Source organism: Trachinotus anak, unplaced genomic scaffold (genome assembly GCF_046630095.1).
Source record: "Trachinotus anak isolate AG129_WGS33_773 ecotype Australia unplaced genomic scaffold, CSIRO_AGI_Tana_v1 ptg000014l, whole genome shotgun sequence".
NCBI lineage: Eukaryota > Metazoa > Chordata > Actinopteri > Carangiformes > Carangidae > Trachinotus > Trachinotus anak.
The window spans coordinates 9,444,291-9,459,607 of NW_027273865.1; the positions used below are offsets into that span (position 1 = coordinate 9,444,291).

At 43.7% G+C, this 15,317-nt stretch overlaps 1 protein-coding gene across 1 annotated transcript in view; it reads right to left on the bottom strand.

Moving 5' to 3' along the window:
• Positions 1 to 457: 457 nt before the first annotated feature.
• robo1 (roundabout, axon guidance receptor, homolog 1 (Drosophila)) overlaps positions 458 to 15,317 on the bottom strand; it is a 218,489-nt gene continuing 203,629 nt past the window's right edge. The window contains exons 22-32 of the mRNA XM_071496345.1: positions 14,243 to 14,285; positions 12,279 to 12,433; positions 9,847 to 10,233; positions 8,958 to 9,074; positions 7,626 to 7,770; positions 7,111 to 7,341; positions 5,878 to 6,374; positions 5,619 to 5,780; positions 2,351 to 2,626; positions 2,056 to 2,249; positions 458 to 1,748 (exon numbers count right to left, since the gene is read on the bottom strand). Of these exons, the coding sequence (XP_071352446.1) occupies positions 1,734 to 1,748; positions 2,056 to 2,249; positions 2,351 to 2,626; positions 5,619 to 5,780; positions 5,878 to 6,374; positions 7,111 to 7,341; positions 7,626 to 7,770; positions 8,958 to 9,074; positions 9,847 to 10,233; positions 12,279 to 12,433; positions 14,243 to 14,285 (2,222 nt within the window). The 3' untranslated portion in view covers positions 458 to 1,733. The remainder of the gene's footprint in view (positions 1,749 to 2,055; positions 2,250 to 2,350; positions 2,627 to 5,618; positions 5,781 to 5,877; positions 6,375 to 7,110; positions 7,342 to 7,625; positions 7,771 to 8,957; positions 9,075 to 9,846; positions 10,234 to 12,278; positions 12,434 to 14,242; positions 14,286 to 15,317) is intronic.

The following is a 15,317-nucleotide window of genomic DNA, read 5'->3' on the forward strand; positions in this document are numbered from 1 at the left end:
GTCATAGAAATCAAGCTCATTTTCCAGTTATTGATATCTATTAAAACAGTGTGCATGAATGGCTTTGTAGATCTGATGACAATGCCTGCACCTTTAGTCCTGAATTTACAGCTTTGTGGATTGATCCACAACAGAAAATAGTCCCCAGGACTTGCCCTGTTTCTCCACTTTCAGTGTTACATGTTTACTAAAAGCACCAGTGCAGGTCCAGCTGTTTAGGAAATTTCCTCTCTTCAAATTTTTTATTCATCTTTTTTTTTTTTTTAATTGTGTCTTCAGTAGGAATGAATGGGCTCGAGTTTCACAGACAGGATATTAAAATGGCAAAATACTGAGTGACAGAATGATGCATTGTTGGTTCTGGCTTTTGTTGTTGAATTTGCTGATGTTAAGAAAAATCTAGAAGAATCCACCCTTATTCTTTCACAAATCTTTGACAAATGACCAAAGGAACATGTTTAGTTTGAACTTTTTTATTCATCTTTTTTTTAGTTCTTTTTTTACTTTTTTGCTTTACGAAACAAATGTTTGCAGATGTCCTATGAATAAACAACAGCACCCTTTCTCTTCAAAAACAAGGATCCAACACCCCTGTCTTATCAAGAAAAGAGACCCTTCTTGTCCAATAACAACCTCTCCAGATTCCCAAAGTGACTCTTATTTCCTGTACTTGAAATTCATTTAAGTGCATTAGTAGACAACATTACCGTTTCGATTAATGTGCAATAGCTGAGTTTATGGTCAATGCGAAAAGATATTTACATTGCAGCTATGACTCACATTAACTGTCTGTTTTATCACTTGAGATAGCATCAGAACTGGAGAGGGAGACAATCACAACGCAAGGAGTCTCCTTTCAAGCACAGCCTTCGTAAACAGCAACCTTTACCTACATCATTATCATCACCATCATCAGGATTAACTAGACTCTTTTGTCATACCTGTTTTCCTCCAGTAAGACAAAAAGGTTAATAGATAGAATGGTTTAAAATAAAGTTTAGTGATTGTGCTTTTAAAACCAAAGTAAAACAATTAACAAACATTGACGACAACACGAAACATAACAGTGCATTACAAAAAAAAACAACAGAAAAGAAAAAAAAAAAAGAAATTTCCCAAAGTGGCACTTTCTTGGGGCAGCTAAATAATATTGCAATTTACAACATGAATGGAAATGATAAAATAATATTTATATTTACTGGCATAATAAAATTAGAATTTGCAAAATAAAACAAGGAAGACAAATTTGAGGTACCACAATGGGTAAAACAAGAGGACATCATGTATACACGTATATTTACAGTCCACCCCTGCTTGCAGCTATTTTATTACAGTAACATCTGACTGTATGGGCTCTCCAAAGTTCTTGTCAAGGCAAGCCGAGTCATGTCAATGACTGGAGCAAGATTTTCACTCCATATTGCATTGGAATTAAACATAAATATACTACTGCGTATTTTGTTTTGAATGCACCACTCTTTTATCTTCAGACACGCTTTCCTTTTTTTTTTGTTGTTTTTGTTTTTCTTTTTTTTTCAAATGGACATAAAAAAATGAATAGTTAGAAAAAAACCATTGGTCTGTTTTCCAGATGTAAAGAAACACTACTGATGTACAGTATGATGGCAGCCAACATGATGGTGAAATACTGAGATATTTAAAATTGTAAGAGAAACAATGGTGCTCCACTCTTGGAAAATCAGGACAGTTCCTCCTTTTATCCCCTCTGTTCTTCAGCTTTCTACCATCTGGGTAAAGACACAAAAACAAACATTTTGGTTAGCATCCATCTTCCATAACTACAGCTCGACTGCTAAATCAGCCAACATTAGCTTTTTGTAGACAGATCAGTGTCAGTGGATATGCAAGCTGATAACAAGGAACTGCAGATTGCAGTGTTGTTATGTGTTTGTGTTACAAAAACTGCCATCAGTCAAAATATTGTCACTGTATTTCACTAAACTTCCAAATATCGATGTTGGGCTATATTCATATTCTCATCTGCTACAGTCAGATCTGTTGAAATGGCTTATGTACTTGATTGATGGTCTGTACCTCTAGCTCCTCATCTCCTGGTTGTAAGGCCCCCGTGGTGGTGAGGCCCATGTCTGCAGGGTTCCTGCGGCCTCCTTCTCCTCTCCGCCGTCCCCCTGAGCCCCTGGAGGACATGGAGCTGGAGGAGCTTGGATCTCGGGGGCTGTTGACTGTCGGGAACTGTGGTCGGCTATAGGGCAGAATGTCCTCTGAACCTTGGGACAGACAAGAATTGCAGAAGGAATTGAAGCTTGCATAATCAAAAATACTCCACACGGCACTAAAGGATTCCCTCACGTTGTATTTGCTGTAGTACCTGCATGTTGGCGTGCCTTGCTGGCAGTGCTACCCTCATGTCTATTCCCTTTTTCTCCATGAGCAGTCTTTTGTCTCTCCTGAGCGTCTTTGCGTTCAGATGAGCTGGTTCTGTGGTCTGAGCCCTCCCGGGGTCTATAGCCCCCTGTTGCTCCTCTCTTGTCTCGACCCTCACCTGCTTTGGGGGAGACCACCCCCCGGCCCTCCAGGGCTGCCTTGGATGGATGTGTAGGGGACTTAAGCACCGCTGGAGGTGGGATGGGTGGAGGTGGGAGATCTGAAGGATAAACACAGGAAGTGAGAACGCATTAACAGCCAACATCAAAAACTAGGGTTTAGATAATTGCACAAGACTGAGGAGCAAGAATCTGTGTACTTTAGTGTGTATCATCTGTCATTCAGCTGTCTCACACCTGCAAGGTGATACGCAAACACAGCTGCAGTGTGTGTACATACACTCATGTCTGGACACATGGCTGTGCTGAACAGAAACCTCCTCCTCCTCCCAACAGACAGTAAACAGAACGGATGACATTAGACAGGCCGAATCTGACCACAGAGTTATGAGATTTGAGTGAGAAGAGAGAAAAGGGGAGCGTGACGGTCAGCAGCTGGCTCTCTGACCTGCTCGACTTCCTCTGTTGATGAATCAATGCTGCTTGTCCTTGAGCCATTATTCATATGAGGCCAGCCAGTGGGCTGCCTAGCCTCACACACATCACACAGCCATGCAAACAAAACGCCCAGAGAAAAGCCTTGTGTGCCTGCGATCGATGGCTTTTCATCTTCTAATCAGCTTCCTACCTGAAGGATGGTTTTGTCGGCGGCCAGACCCATAATCCACATAGGATTAGAAAGTTAATAAAGGTAGCAAGTGCCAACTCACCTTTCTTGCATCCCAATGGCTGCCTTACACTTTTAAGATTGCACAAAACTGGACTTTGTGAAAAATAAAAGCTTTTATTTTACGCTTTTTTTATTCATGTTTTTTTACAAATGAAAGGCTAATAGGGCAGGTGATGTCTTTGCTGCATCCTGTTGGTGGAATCAGACGGCTTCAATACACTTTTCTGATTATCCTCCACCTCCATCCACTCCTCCTGAATACAAAAGGGGGCCAGTCAATATCATACAGCAGAGAGGCGTCTGCAGTTTTTTAATATCTCTCTTGCCTCCTGAGTCCTGCCTCAGTTCGAGTCCGATCAATGCCACCGTCTGTGAGATATAGCTCACTACAAGGGAGGAGCGGAGTGCCTGTTAGATTTATGAGGAAATATTGTCGAGGACAGAGCTCAGGTCTGAAAAGTGTCTCCGGGCTTGCCAAGGAGGGTGTATAGGAGGGCCTGGTGGTTAATTAAGCAGACAAGGCCGAGGCAGACCAAGAGACGGGAAAGGGTTAAGTTCAGAGAGGAGGTAGACAAAGGTATTAGAGTCGAACGCAATATGAATCATGGGGGGGATATAACCTGGGTGTTTCCACATCCACTGTGCAAACAAGAGTGAAATGAGTAGGTCAAACAGGGGTAAAGGGTGGGGAAAGAGTGTTGGCTCCCTCGCCGGTTCACCTGTTTTCCAAATTTTTTTCCTGCTGCCTTCACTGGTGTTTTTCATGTATTTACAGTGATGCTGCCTGGAGAGTAGTCTGAGTGTGGAGGAGTTGGAGAGGTAGAGAGATATAAAAAAAAAAAAAAAAACGTAGAAGAAAAAACTACAATGCTATGTGTGAGTAGTTTTCTTTCTTTTCTGTTCTTTACATTTCATTAAATCACCTTCCCTCACCTACCACCTCAGCACCAGTTGTCCAGACCACAGTAATGTAGGGTGGGGGTGGAAAGAGAGGTGGGGGGTGGAGGGGGGGTACAGGCAATAACCTCCAAATGAAAAACAATCCATTCAGATCAAATGCAATCAGCAGGAGGACTGATGGACAGACAGAGCTGCCGAGCTGTCAGTCCGCCCCCTCGCTGCTCAAACAAAGACAGAGGAGAGGGGAGCAGGGAGAAGAGGAGAGAGTAGAGAGGGATGGAGATCACTCCAAAGGGAGGGGCAGCGGATGGGGAAGAAGCCAGGATATAAGGATGATGGCAGGGGGCGGAGGTTTGGGGGTGGGGTGGGGGGGGGGGGGGTAGCGTTGGATTTTCTGCAGTGATATAGCTGGTCTGGCTCCTAGTGAGCTGGATATTAAATCTCCCTGTCAAGTGCTTCCAACACTCAAGGACACCTGACACTAAGAGGAGAGCCAGCTCTGGGACAGCACAGACTGTACACAGCAGAGTGAGCGCGTGCACACAACTCACATATAGATACATCTTGAAAAAAGGATCTGTACACAAGAAGAAGTGCCTCTCTGCGGGTCGGATGTGTGTTGTAAACAATGATCCTGTAAAAAGTAAATTTCTCTTTTACTTAAAAAGCTTTTGTTGTACAGCTGCTCTGGTATTTAGCCCCTGTTTGGTTTCTGTCCGGCTCCGGCCGACACAAAGGTGGCACCTCAGTATGAGCCTGAGCACCTGGATCAATTTCATTAGTGGTTAGAGTGGAGAGACATCCCAGTGTCAGCACAGCAAAACTGGGCAGAGCTCCCCTGAGACAACACCCCCCACCACCCCCACCACCCCCTCCACTCCCACCCACCATGGCCCTGGCCTCCCGCCCACCACTACTCAATCTGTTCAGCACTGTCGCAGATTAGGAGGGATGCCATGTATGCATGTGCATAAAAGACGTGAAAGACGACGATTAAAACTCTGGCTCAGAGCACACCCGTGCTCCGTGTCATTTACGGACACTACATTACAGAGAACTGCACTTTTCGCTTCCATATCTGCAGAGGGAATAGAGGCAGAACCATTGATACAAACCTGGTCATCTGTGTAGTGGTGGGATACAGCTGATCCACGACTGCTGCTACATGTCTGTCTCTCTATCAGCGTGTTGGCTGCGTTAAGCTGTTAATGTGTTTTACTGACGAACACGCACATATAGCACCTGACTACTGAGAGTTTCTAAAGTAATGTGTTTTTTGGAGGAGTATTGAACAAGAAATGTTTGCAGCAAGCGTAATCACAAACTTAGCTACTGCACATAATGTAGTTTCTCCATTTGAGAAAATCATGTTTGTCTCTTGCTGCTTGTTGTTCCTGTCCACAATGAAACAAGTCATCCTCAGCTCATGTTCTACACTTAGCTCACTTCACATTCATTATTTGGGTAGGAATCTACAAGAACTGTACTGTATTTTTGTAATAATGAGAGAATCATATGTGTACCTTCATTATATGCTTCACGTCGCTGGTTCCCTGGATGGCATGCAGGATGTTGTTTCTGCTTTTTAGGAGGCCTCCTGTGTACCGCTGCCATACTCATGTTACTGTCTGTAGACACCGGGCTGCCAGGACGGTGGCCTGATGGGTTTATTTGGTATTTTCGTGCTGAGAAAAGAAACAGAGGATTCGTTTGTTTTTTCCATTCCCTCAGAATTCTCGCAACAACATTCTCTGTGGATGTGGTTGACTTCATAAATCCTACCTGAAGCTCCTCCGACTTCCTGGCCCTGTGTGTTGGGGTACTTGGCCACTCTGAGGCCTGAATACTCTGCAGCTGCAGCAACTGCTTGAGCAAAGTCGGCATCAGTGAAGAAGGATCCATCTGATGAGCTGACGGCACTGGACCTCCCTGAAGAGACATTATCCTCTTCAGAAGCCGACCCCCATCCGTTGATCATGGAGCCAGTCACTGAGCTCTCCAGGTCACCCATGCTGGACGCAGGCGTTTGCTCAAGCCCTCGTAGCAGCAACCTTCGCGGGTGCATCTGGGGATGGTGAGGGTGTGTGTGGGGGTGGGTGTGGTGGTAGTGCATCTTGGCCACCTCTGCATCTGTCTCGTCGCCCTCCTCTTCTTCCTCCAATATATCGTCCTCCTCGTCCATGCCATCAGTGTCCAAGGCCAATGGGCTGGTCATGTACCCATATGTGTGTGAAGGAGACAGGGGCCTTGGAGGGGGTGGGGGACTCACAGCATGGCGTCTGTGAAAAGTAAGAAACACACTGTATCAGAACCCCATCAAATGTAGAATATTTTGGACAAAGCAGACATAGAAAGAAAAGTTCAGTTATCATCGCTGCAGATTTAGCCAGTAAACTACAAATCGCATGTACTTTGTAATAATGCTGCTGATTTTCTGAGGTACATCTGAGCATTTTATGTTCAGGGTTTGAGAGTTTACAACAATGTTATCTGGAAATTGGGCCCAGAAAATAAACAATAACAAAACAAAAAAGCCAACAGTTTGGATTTGATAGTTAAAATTGCTTCTTTTAGCAGTTCGATCCTAAATTTATGATGTTTTCCTGCTACTGCAGGAACTCATTACCACGCAATGGTAAAATAGCTTTGACAAAAAAAATAAAATGGACTAAATTTAGACTGTGATGTATTACTTATTTCAAACGACTTGCAATTCGCTGGAAGTTGATTTTCAAGCTTGAAAGCCTGAAATGAATTGAAACAAATGGCTCCCTGGGAGGTAACAAATCAATCTAAAAGCTAAGATGTGTCTTTGGAAAGTGACCTACAGACTATATGGAATTTGGATTTAATGGGCTAAAAAAAATGGAAAACGTTTATGAATTTCAAACACTTTGGAGATCATGTCTCTCTGTAAGGATTTAAAGAATCTCCCGAACATCTTTACACCGGCTGCCCACTCTTCATTTTCTACTTGTTTGTATCGTAGTAGAGCGTTTGATTTCATGCGTGTACCTGCGTTCATGGCTGTCAGGTGCGTCCTGGAGCATCGGCTGCATCTCTTCCTGGGGTGAGGGGGTGAGAGTGGCTGTGGACTGGTGACTGTAAGAAACAGCGGCAGGGGAAGATGCTGCCCCTCGGATGGGGGGAGTGGGGCCCCTCTCCATCTCCTCTTCCTCCTCCAGCTCATCAGGCTGCAGGTACATGTGAGAGGGGGGCATGGGGCACTGCATGTCTGGGTCACAGCTGCCAACAGAGAGAAAGGAGCCTTGTTACCTTCACATCACTCACTGAAAACATGAATGTTTATATGCTGAAGCCAGAAAAACATGCACTTAATATTCATGCTATCTGTCTATCAAGGTTTGACATGAACCTAGCACTAATAGATAGAAAACCCCAAAGGCACAAACTTGGAATGAATGCGAGAAACAGGGGAAAAGGCAGGAAGAATGAACTAGTAGTTAAAAACAGTGTGTGCATGCCTGTCAGATTGTCTGTGTCTTTTTGTCTGCGCAGACATGTCCCACCTTTCTTCCATTGATAGAGAGTACTCCTCTGCGTTCCGACTCGGGGGTGGGTTTGCAGGGGGAGGGGGCAGCAGGTCAGCCCAATTCATTGTGCTCTGTTTGGGTAGTTTGGGGGTGCGCATTCCCTTCTTTTGACCCTGACTCCCTGTTTAAGAAAATGGGGAAAAAAAGCACTCAATCAGTCATGAGACACCTGCATACACACATACCTATATTCTCTCCATCTCTGAAAAACACATCAATTATTAATGTCGAAAAAACCTCAAGTTAATGAGCAAGGATATGACAGCAGATAAAATGCATTAACTAGACTGGCTGACAAAGAAAAGCTCGTTTTACACGTCAGAGTGGCAAGGCTAATGCAACCCTCCACTTTATGCAAGTGTGCACACATACCTCTAAGTTATTAAATGGTAGAAAATACTATTAACCACAGTAATTTCCATTTCCAGTGGTATTAAAGAGTACCAAGAAAAAAGGTAGGAAGAAAACGGGCAGGAAAGGATCCAATTAATACCAAACTATTAGAATTGTGAACCAATGAGCTGTGAGGTGCAGTGAGCACTAAAGGCTTCTCCTTAATGGCTTGAACTTCAAACGCAATATCAGAATGGATACATGGCATTAAGGTGGCAGTGTTGCATGCCGTCTGCAATGTGTTATCATTTGTCCTTGTCCACAGACAGACATTGAGGCCCTGATGAAATTAGGCTGCTGAATTAAAGTAAAGCCAATTAATGGAAGCAATGCAAAAAGAAACAAGGACAAACAGAGGAATAAAGTAGGGAAACAAAACAAAAAAACTGAACTGATAGAAAATAAGGGAGTTTTTTTTTATCTAATTTGCTTTAAACATCCCTTGGATGACATTGCATCCAAAAAACAAAAGGCACAAGCAAATTCCTAGCATGGTGCTCATGCCTTTGTTAGGAGGCATTGTTGTCAGTTTCCTCTTCTCCTTTTATTCAGCAATTTTCCACTTTCTGAAGGCATCTCCCTTTCAATTTCTCTTCAAAATAGGCTGACATGGAAATTAATCAAATTACCATTTTAAAGCAACCATTATTAGTGTCTCAAAGTGATTTATTGCTTTTGAGGAAAACTGGGATTTTCAAATGGAGCTGGGGGGGTGTATGTGATTATATGGTTCACAACTATAATAAGCTGGGAAAATACATTGGCAGTTAAATTGAAAAGAGCAAAAAAAAAAAAAAAAAAAAAAAAAAAAATCAAGAACAAATCCCTGAGTCTTTGGATGTGTTGGTTTTTTATAACCCATGACTGTCTTTCCTGCAGCTAGTCTTGTTGTCCTCTATGCCACAACCCTCTTACCGGAGGTGCTACTGCTGCCTCGGTCAGAGCTGTTATAGGAGCCCCCAGTATGGCTGTCATGGGTCTGGTTGTAGGGGATGGTGGCTGGCATAGGGCTGTCACCTCCTCTGTAGCGGTCTGATGGTGGGAAGAATGAAGTGTATGGTTAGTGTGGCCCCCGGGCAGACAAACTCAGAAACATTGAAGCAAAGCAACCCCTTCATAATGGACAAGGAAATGAAGAACTGCATTTGATTAGCAGCACAAAACCATTTCACAGTGGAAATATGAAAATATGTATACCATGAAATGACATTACACTGAGCAGTGTTCAGTGTTACACATGACAAGAGTCGTGCAGTTCATGCTTTATAGTTTTCACGTGAGTATGTGAACACATGCAACGTCTGCAGAAAAAAATCTCAAAACTATCACACCAGATGTGGTTCCTTTCTGCAGGTCCAACAAGGTGATGATAGCTTTGTTCAAAGCATCTAAAAAGCCAAGACTTATCTTTGTCTTGCCTTGAGAAATCAGACACCAAAGATAAACCTTCACACCTGCCTTGATCACAAAAAGACAACCCAGATACTGTACGACGACAGCAATTCAAGCATGGCTCACATTTAGCGGCAAAGATTATACATGATTGCTTGAAGGGTGATGAAGGCTTACATGAATGCCATACAGACAGGCAGAAAGAAAAGAGTGATGACGCCTATGTTGACTTGAAAAAGGACCGAGACAGAACCAAGGAGAATATGAGCATGAAACTCTTCTACAGGCTTCCACAGGGAAGCTGAAAGAGCCGCGAAGAGGAGAGAACAGAGGGGGGGGGGTCAAGCGGAGGAAGATCATAGCTCGGAGTTGACCTCTTTAACCATGGCTGTTGGGTATTCCACACACTCACCCTTGTTCAGCTTGTTTTGCTCCATGATGATGTACTGCAGCTGGGAGCCCATTTCCTGTTTCTGCTGCTGGACCGAGGTGGGCTTCCAGCAGTGTTTCTCATTCACCTCCCCTCCACCCCCGGGTCCACCTCCACTCCCTCCGGTTCCTCTGTCTGAGTTTATGTTGTTGCCCATGATGGATGACTGGATGAGCTGGGTGGTGGCGTAAGGTGTCGGCTGGCCCCCTGGACCCACAAAGCGTCCGTCTTTCAGGTTGGGGCTGTTGAAGGTCTTCATCTCATTGATCTTGTTGGACAGGTCTACATCCCCATACACTCCTGACTCTGGCACCATGAGGTTGGTCTGCTTGTTTTCCATCTGGTTGTTATAATTGGCGATGCAGTCGGCTGGAGAACATGAGCAGGGGGTTTAGTGAATCTCGTCTACTGCTGATCAGCTTTGCAGCAGTATGCCAGTTTGCTAAAAGCTTTGAAACAATCGGGCATCATCTTATCTACAGAGCTGAGAGTATTTATTTGAAGAAAGCAAGAGACATATACACATTCACGTCAAGCTTTTGACAGATCACTATGCCCACCAGAGAGAGCGAGATCTCTATTTCCATTTAAAGCCTCAGTTTTGTTTGGGAAATGATGATCTAGTTAAGGTGAGTGACACAGGTGGTATTACACCTTTCCCGCTCATTCTCTTCTCAGCCTCACCCGTGACTCAATGTGGGTGTCATCTCTGTTCTTTTCCATCTGACGGTGGGAACGTCTTTGCTCATTGAGAGGGACAGAGAGACATGTCTGTATCAAAGACCTGGAATGAGGCGCGCGGTAAAAGCACAGCTCCACTGACAGATCCAATTTTCCCTGGCTCATAAAATATTCAAATCCTCCAGCAGATCTGAGAGCCAGCCTTGCGGTAAATACCAAGAACGGCCATAGGTGCACGCTGCTCGTGCCATGCGCCTCACATTTCAGCTGCACGGAAAAGCTCGACACTTCAATGCTTGATCTGTGAAAGCGCCCCTATGGCTGAGATAAAGGGACATTAACTCCTATTTCTTTGCTCTGTCACCTAGTCAGTGATCCTCTTAATGTTCACAGAGTTTAGGTTTGGCACACACACAAAGCATGCGTCTGGCAAGCTCCTTAGTGTCATACAGCGGGGTGTCATGCGAGGAGTGAGGGTTGCCTTTAGCCTGTTATTCCCTGTTAAACATCTCACACCATGTTAAGGTAGAGTTAAACACTTCAGCCTCAGAAGGGTGATTAGCACAAAGAAAAAACTGCACTTGATGACTATAAAGTCTACAAAATGAATTATTAATCCTCATTGGGAAAGGTCTGAGGCAAGGAGAAACTATTCAATGGCTGGATGGATATTAGGCCGAACAGCTGGATAGGAATTATGGGCTGGGCTTAAAGGCATAGTCCCAAAGTGCATAATTTAGAACATAAAGCATTTCAATGCAGTCCAAGTTTCCATGGATAGGGCTTTTTTTTAAAGACTTTCATGCCTGAAAATTAATAACATTAAGTCCTGTGCCATCCACACTGAAGTTTTTGGCCACAAGTTTTGCTCTGCTCTCTTTTCAGGTAGGTCACTGTGTGCCTGAGTGTGTGTACATACTCAGTAGTGTATATTGTATAGCAGTAGCGTAAAGGCTTTTGAGGCCGAATGTGCTCCCTTTTGTTGACATCTGTAGCAGTGCTGAATAAACTAAAAGGCCACCTGGAGGTGTTCCATACGTCTCTTCCCTTTTTTTTTTCACCCTCTCCACCTAACCTACTTAACTTTATCTCATTCACACTCTCTCCCTCCGCCCATACATCTCTGTGTATGTTTTAGCATATACTTATTCTTCATCACTCCTTTCTTCTTTCCTCCCATCTGGTCTACCAGGTGCACCTCTCCCTCTCTCTCTCTCTCTCTCTCTATCATTCTCTCTTTCCTTCTTCCTCTGCTTCTGGCCACCGTCTGCAGTCCAGCCTTGACCTCTTCGCCCGCTGCACATTTCTTAAATAACTGAGCACTTAGGGGAAATTACATTACCGGCTATAACAACAGTATGGAAATCAGCAGAGCAATTCGATTAGCAACAGAGTAGGGCCATAAGCCCCTCTCAGTGTGCTCCTTTTATTTCCTGCCTAAAACAGCTCTACTTTAACCTCAGATAAATCAAACACACAAGCACACAGCCACTCTTAATCCTAATATTTCTCCAGGTTTTTCTCGTGGAGACCTACAGAAAGGAGAGATACACAGAACAACTCTCCAGGGAGCTAACCCAGATATCAGATTTTACTTCCTTTTGCACTGTGGATTCCCCCAGTGCCTATATTTCTTATCTCTACAGTTATTTTGTCAAGGACTGCATCATTGTCTTTGAGGGGGATGTTTATTTTGGTTGTTGCCTACGTATGGCAGGGTCGATGCAACATACCTGGTCGGCTGTATGTCGCCAAGTTGCTGTCGCTGTTACCATTGCCTGCAGTGCAGCAGTTGATGCTGCAGTCATTGTGGTTGGAGCAGGAGTTAGGCCATGTGTCAGCCAGCCAGGGCTGAGTGGCAGATTCCCCAATGTTTAGCAAACCAGGCCTGTAAAAAAAAAAAAAAAAAAAAAAAGAAATGGGACCAAAAGGTTAACAATAGTAAGAGACTAAGCCAACACCACAGTGACATTTATGTGAATGAACTGAAACACCCACAGTAACACAATATTTGAAAGAGAAGATTATGTGGAGTTTATTTATCCAGCAGCTGAGAATAGAAAAACTAGAAATCCGGCTTTAGTACTTTTTGCCTTTTGGCCACACACACACACACACACACACACACACACACACACACACACACACACACGTAGGCCCATGGCGCACATTAGAAAAAAGCCCAGCTAAATAGATTGTGTGTGCTTGACTTGCTCACAGCCGATGACACTTTCCCTGAGCCCTCGTGAGCATTAGCGATCCGCCTGGATTAGACAGCCAGATAAAATTCACTCTCAATGTTGCGAATAACGCGTCCTGAGCAGGCAGTGAACCAAAAACTCTCCCAGAGTAGATTCCATGGTGTCACACAACATCTCTATCAGTTTAAAAGTTTTTGTTTTTTTTAGCTCTGTGAAAGGAAAGAGGAGAAAGTCGCGCAGAGGAAAAACCCATGTGGACCAGTCTTTCACATCATCGCCTGGCCATCCATCTCTATTGTTTCCATGTCTTTCCATGTCCTATTTCTTCGGCTTTAATCCCAACACGATACAAGATCACTCGTTCAACAGGATTCTACTGTACAACCTGACCTCAGGCCAAACACTAAGCGTTAAAAGAGCTGAGAATAAATAAGCCTCCTATTGCTCATGAAATGAATCAATCTAGCATATGAAGAGAAGGCAGACTACTCTAGAAGTGCCATACATTGTTTCTGTATTCAAATCTCCGCAGAATGACTCCAGTTTGCATATCCCAACACTGAATTAGCATTGAATTACGTTTCCTCATTCCCACTCAAATGACTCATTTCTTGGATTCATTTTGCGTAATGAACACATTTGTCTTGTACAGCCAAATACAATCTCACAATAGCTCCTCAATCACCCCGGCAGTTGTATGTTGATATTAAATGGCCATTGTCTTTGCGCAGAGCTGACACAGCCATGCTGCATATGGGATTCAATCATAGAACTGGATAATATAATGAATATGGATTTACTGCTGATGGCTCCAAGCTAACTATTCATTAACACGTGAACATCACATACACACACACACTCGCACACACACACACACACACACATGTACACTTACAGTACAACAATGTATACATTTTGTACTCTCAGTAAAGAGGGGGCAACAAATGAATATACATTTCCTCTTTTTTTGTCTGCACTTCCCGGCTGTATGAAAACATGCCAAACGCTATCCAGTAGATATTCAAATGAGTATTAGCAAGTTTGCCCAGCCTAATTCTGTACAATGTTTGTGCACTATTCCACAACACGAGGAGGTGTGTTGTTGCTGCTGCTGTATGTGTGTGCGTGTGTTTCTCCATTATATATGAGTTTTATGGTGATGCTATGGCACAGCCTTGTGGTTGGATGTGGCTCTCCACTGTATGGGATGGGAATGGGGCTCCTGGCAGACTATAGGGCTTTGTTCCTGTTTGTATCAAACTTAGTGCACCTCCTTACTGCTCCTCAGCTCTCTGCTGCTTTTAGAAAGGCACAGCACTCCCCCTAGTGTTTGTCTAACAGAAGTACACCTGCCCAACCCTCATCTATTCATAGGAGATTTAACATCCTTTTGTATATGTGATTAAATTCCATTTTTCGTCTAATTTGCTAAAATGTGGTAAATATTTAAAATATTATAATATACTTTTATTTTTAAACAGTAAATAAACTCTTACCTTCCAGCGCTGCTTACACCTTCTCCACCTCTCTGATATGCCACTGAAAAGAGAGAAGATAATGACTTTCCAACATGAATTCACTTCTGTTACCACTGTCGTCACATCGTCATCTTCGCCATTGTCATACCAGGTCATCACAAAATTATTAATTTGATCCTGAATTGTCAGGTTACCAAGTGATGATGGAAATGCTTCTTTTTACCAGCGTGCGTGTCTGTGTATGTGTTATTGTTTCTGTTCAAGTGAGCATGTGCACGAATGTGTGTGGCATCATTTCGGCTGAGTCACACAAACAGCAACAGGCGCAGGAGGAGGATATGTAAGAGGCTTATGAAGAACAGAGAGGCAGAGCTCTTTGGTTGTCTGGCTCGGGTTCAGTGCGTTTGAAGCTCCGTGTGCTGCAAGTTGGACTCTTTCAAGGAGCTCTAAGCTGCCGGTGTGTGAAGGGGAGATAAACTTCCAACTTTAATTACAATCTCTTCCCTGAGAGGAGAGATGGTGGAAGAGGGGTAGGTAGGGCCTTAGCCTTATGTCGATTCCCTGTCTCTTTTTCAAAACAGGAAGTGTGGTTTTGGCCTCTGCATGTAGCCAGAGGAGCTCTTAGATTAACTCTCTTTAATGCAAAGTATAACAAACTCGTTTGAGATTAAAATCAGCATAATTCCCTTTTACATCCTGGTTTTACACTGGGTACCAGGGCAAGGAATTTCTTCTTAAAGAGACAGAATCCTAACCACACAAGCAAGGAGTGTGTTTCGCCTTCAAGATTTCCAGCAGGTCATTAATCAAACTTGCAACTGCAAAATTATTCTACCTGATTGCAAGCCTCAGGGCAGACAGAAACAACACTACTACTGTAAACGTACAATCTCTGCACAGATAGGATCAGTTAGTGTAATCACAAACACACACTGTACAATACTGTCTTCCCCACTTTTGCTTCCTCTCACCCATTCACTGTTTCACAACCGCCACTGCACTGAGCCCTGCCAACACCGCTGACACACCTCTGAGGAAACAAAGAATTTCAGATGAATGAAAGTCCACGAGTAAAGGAAAAGGGAGGAGAGGA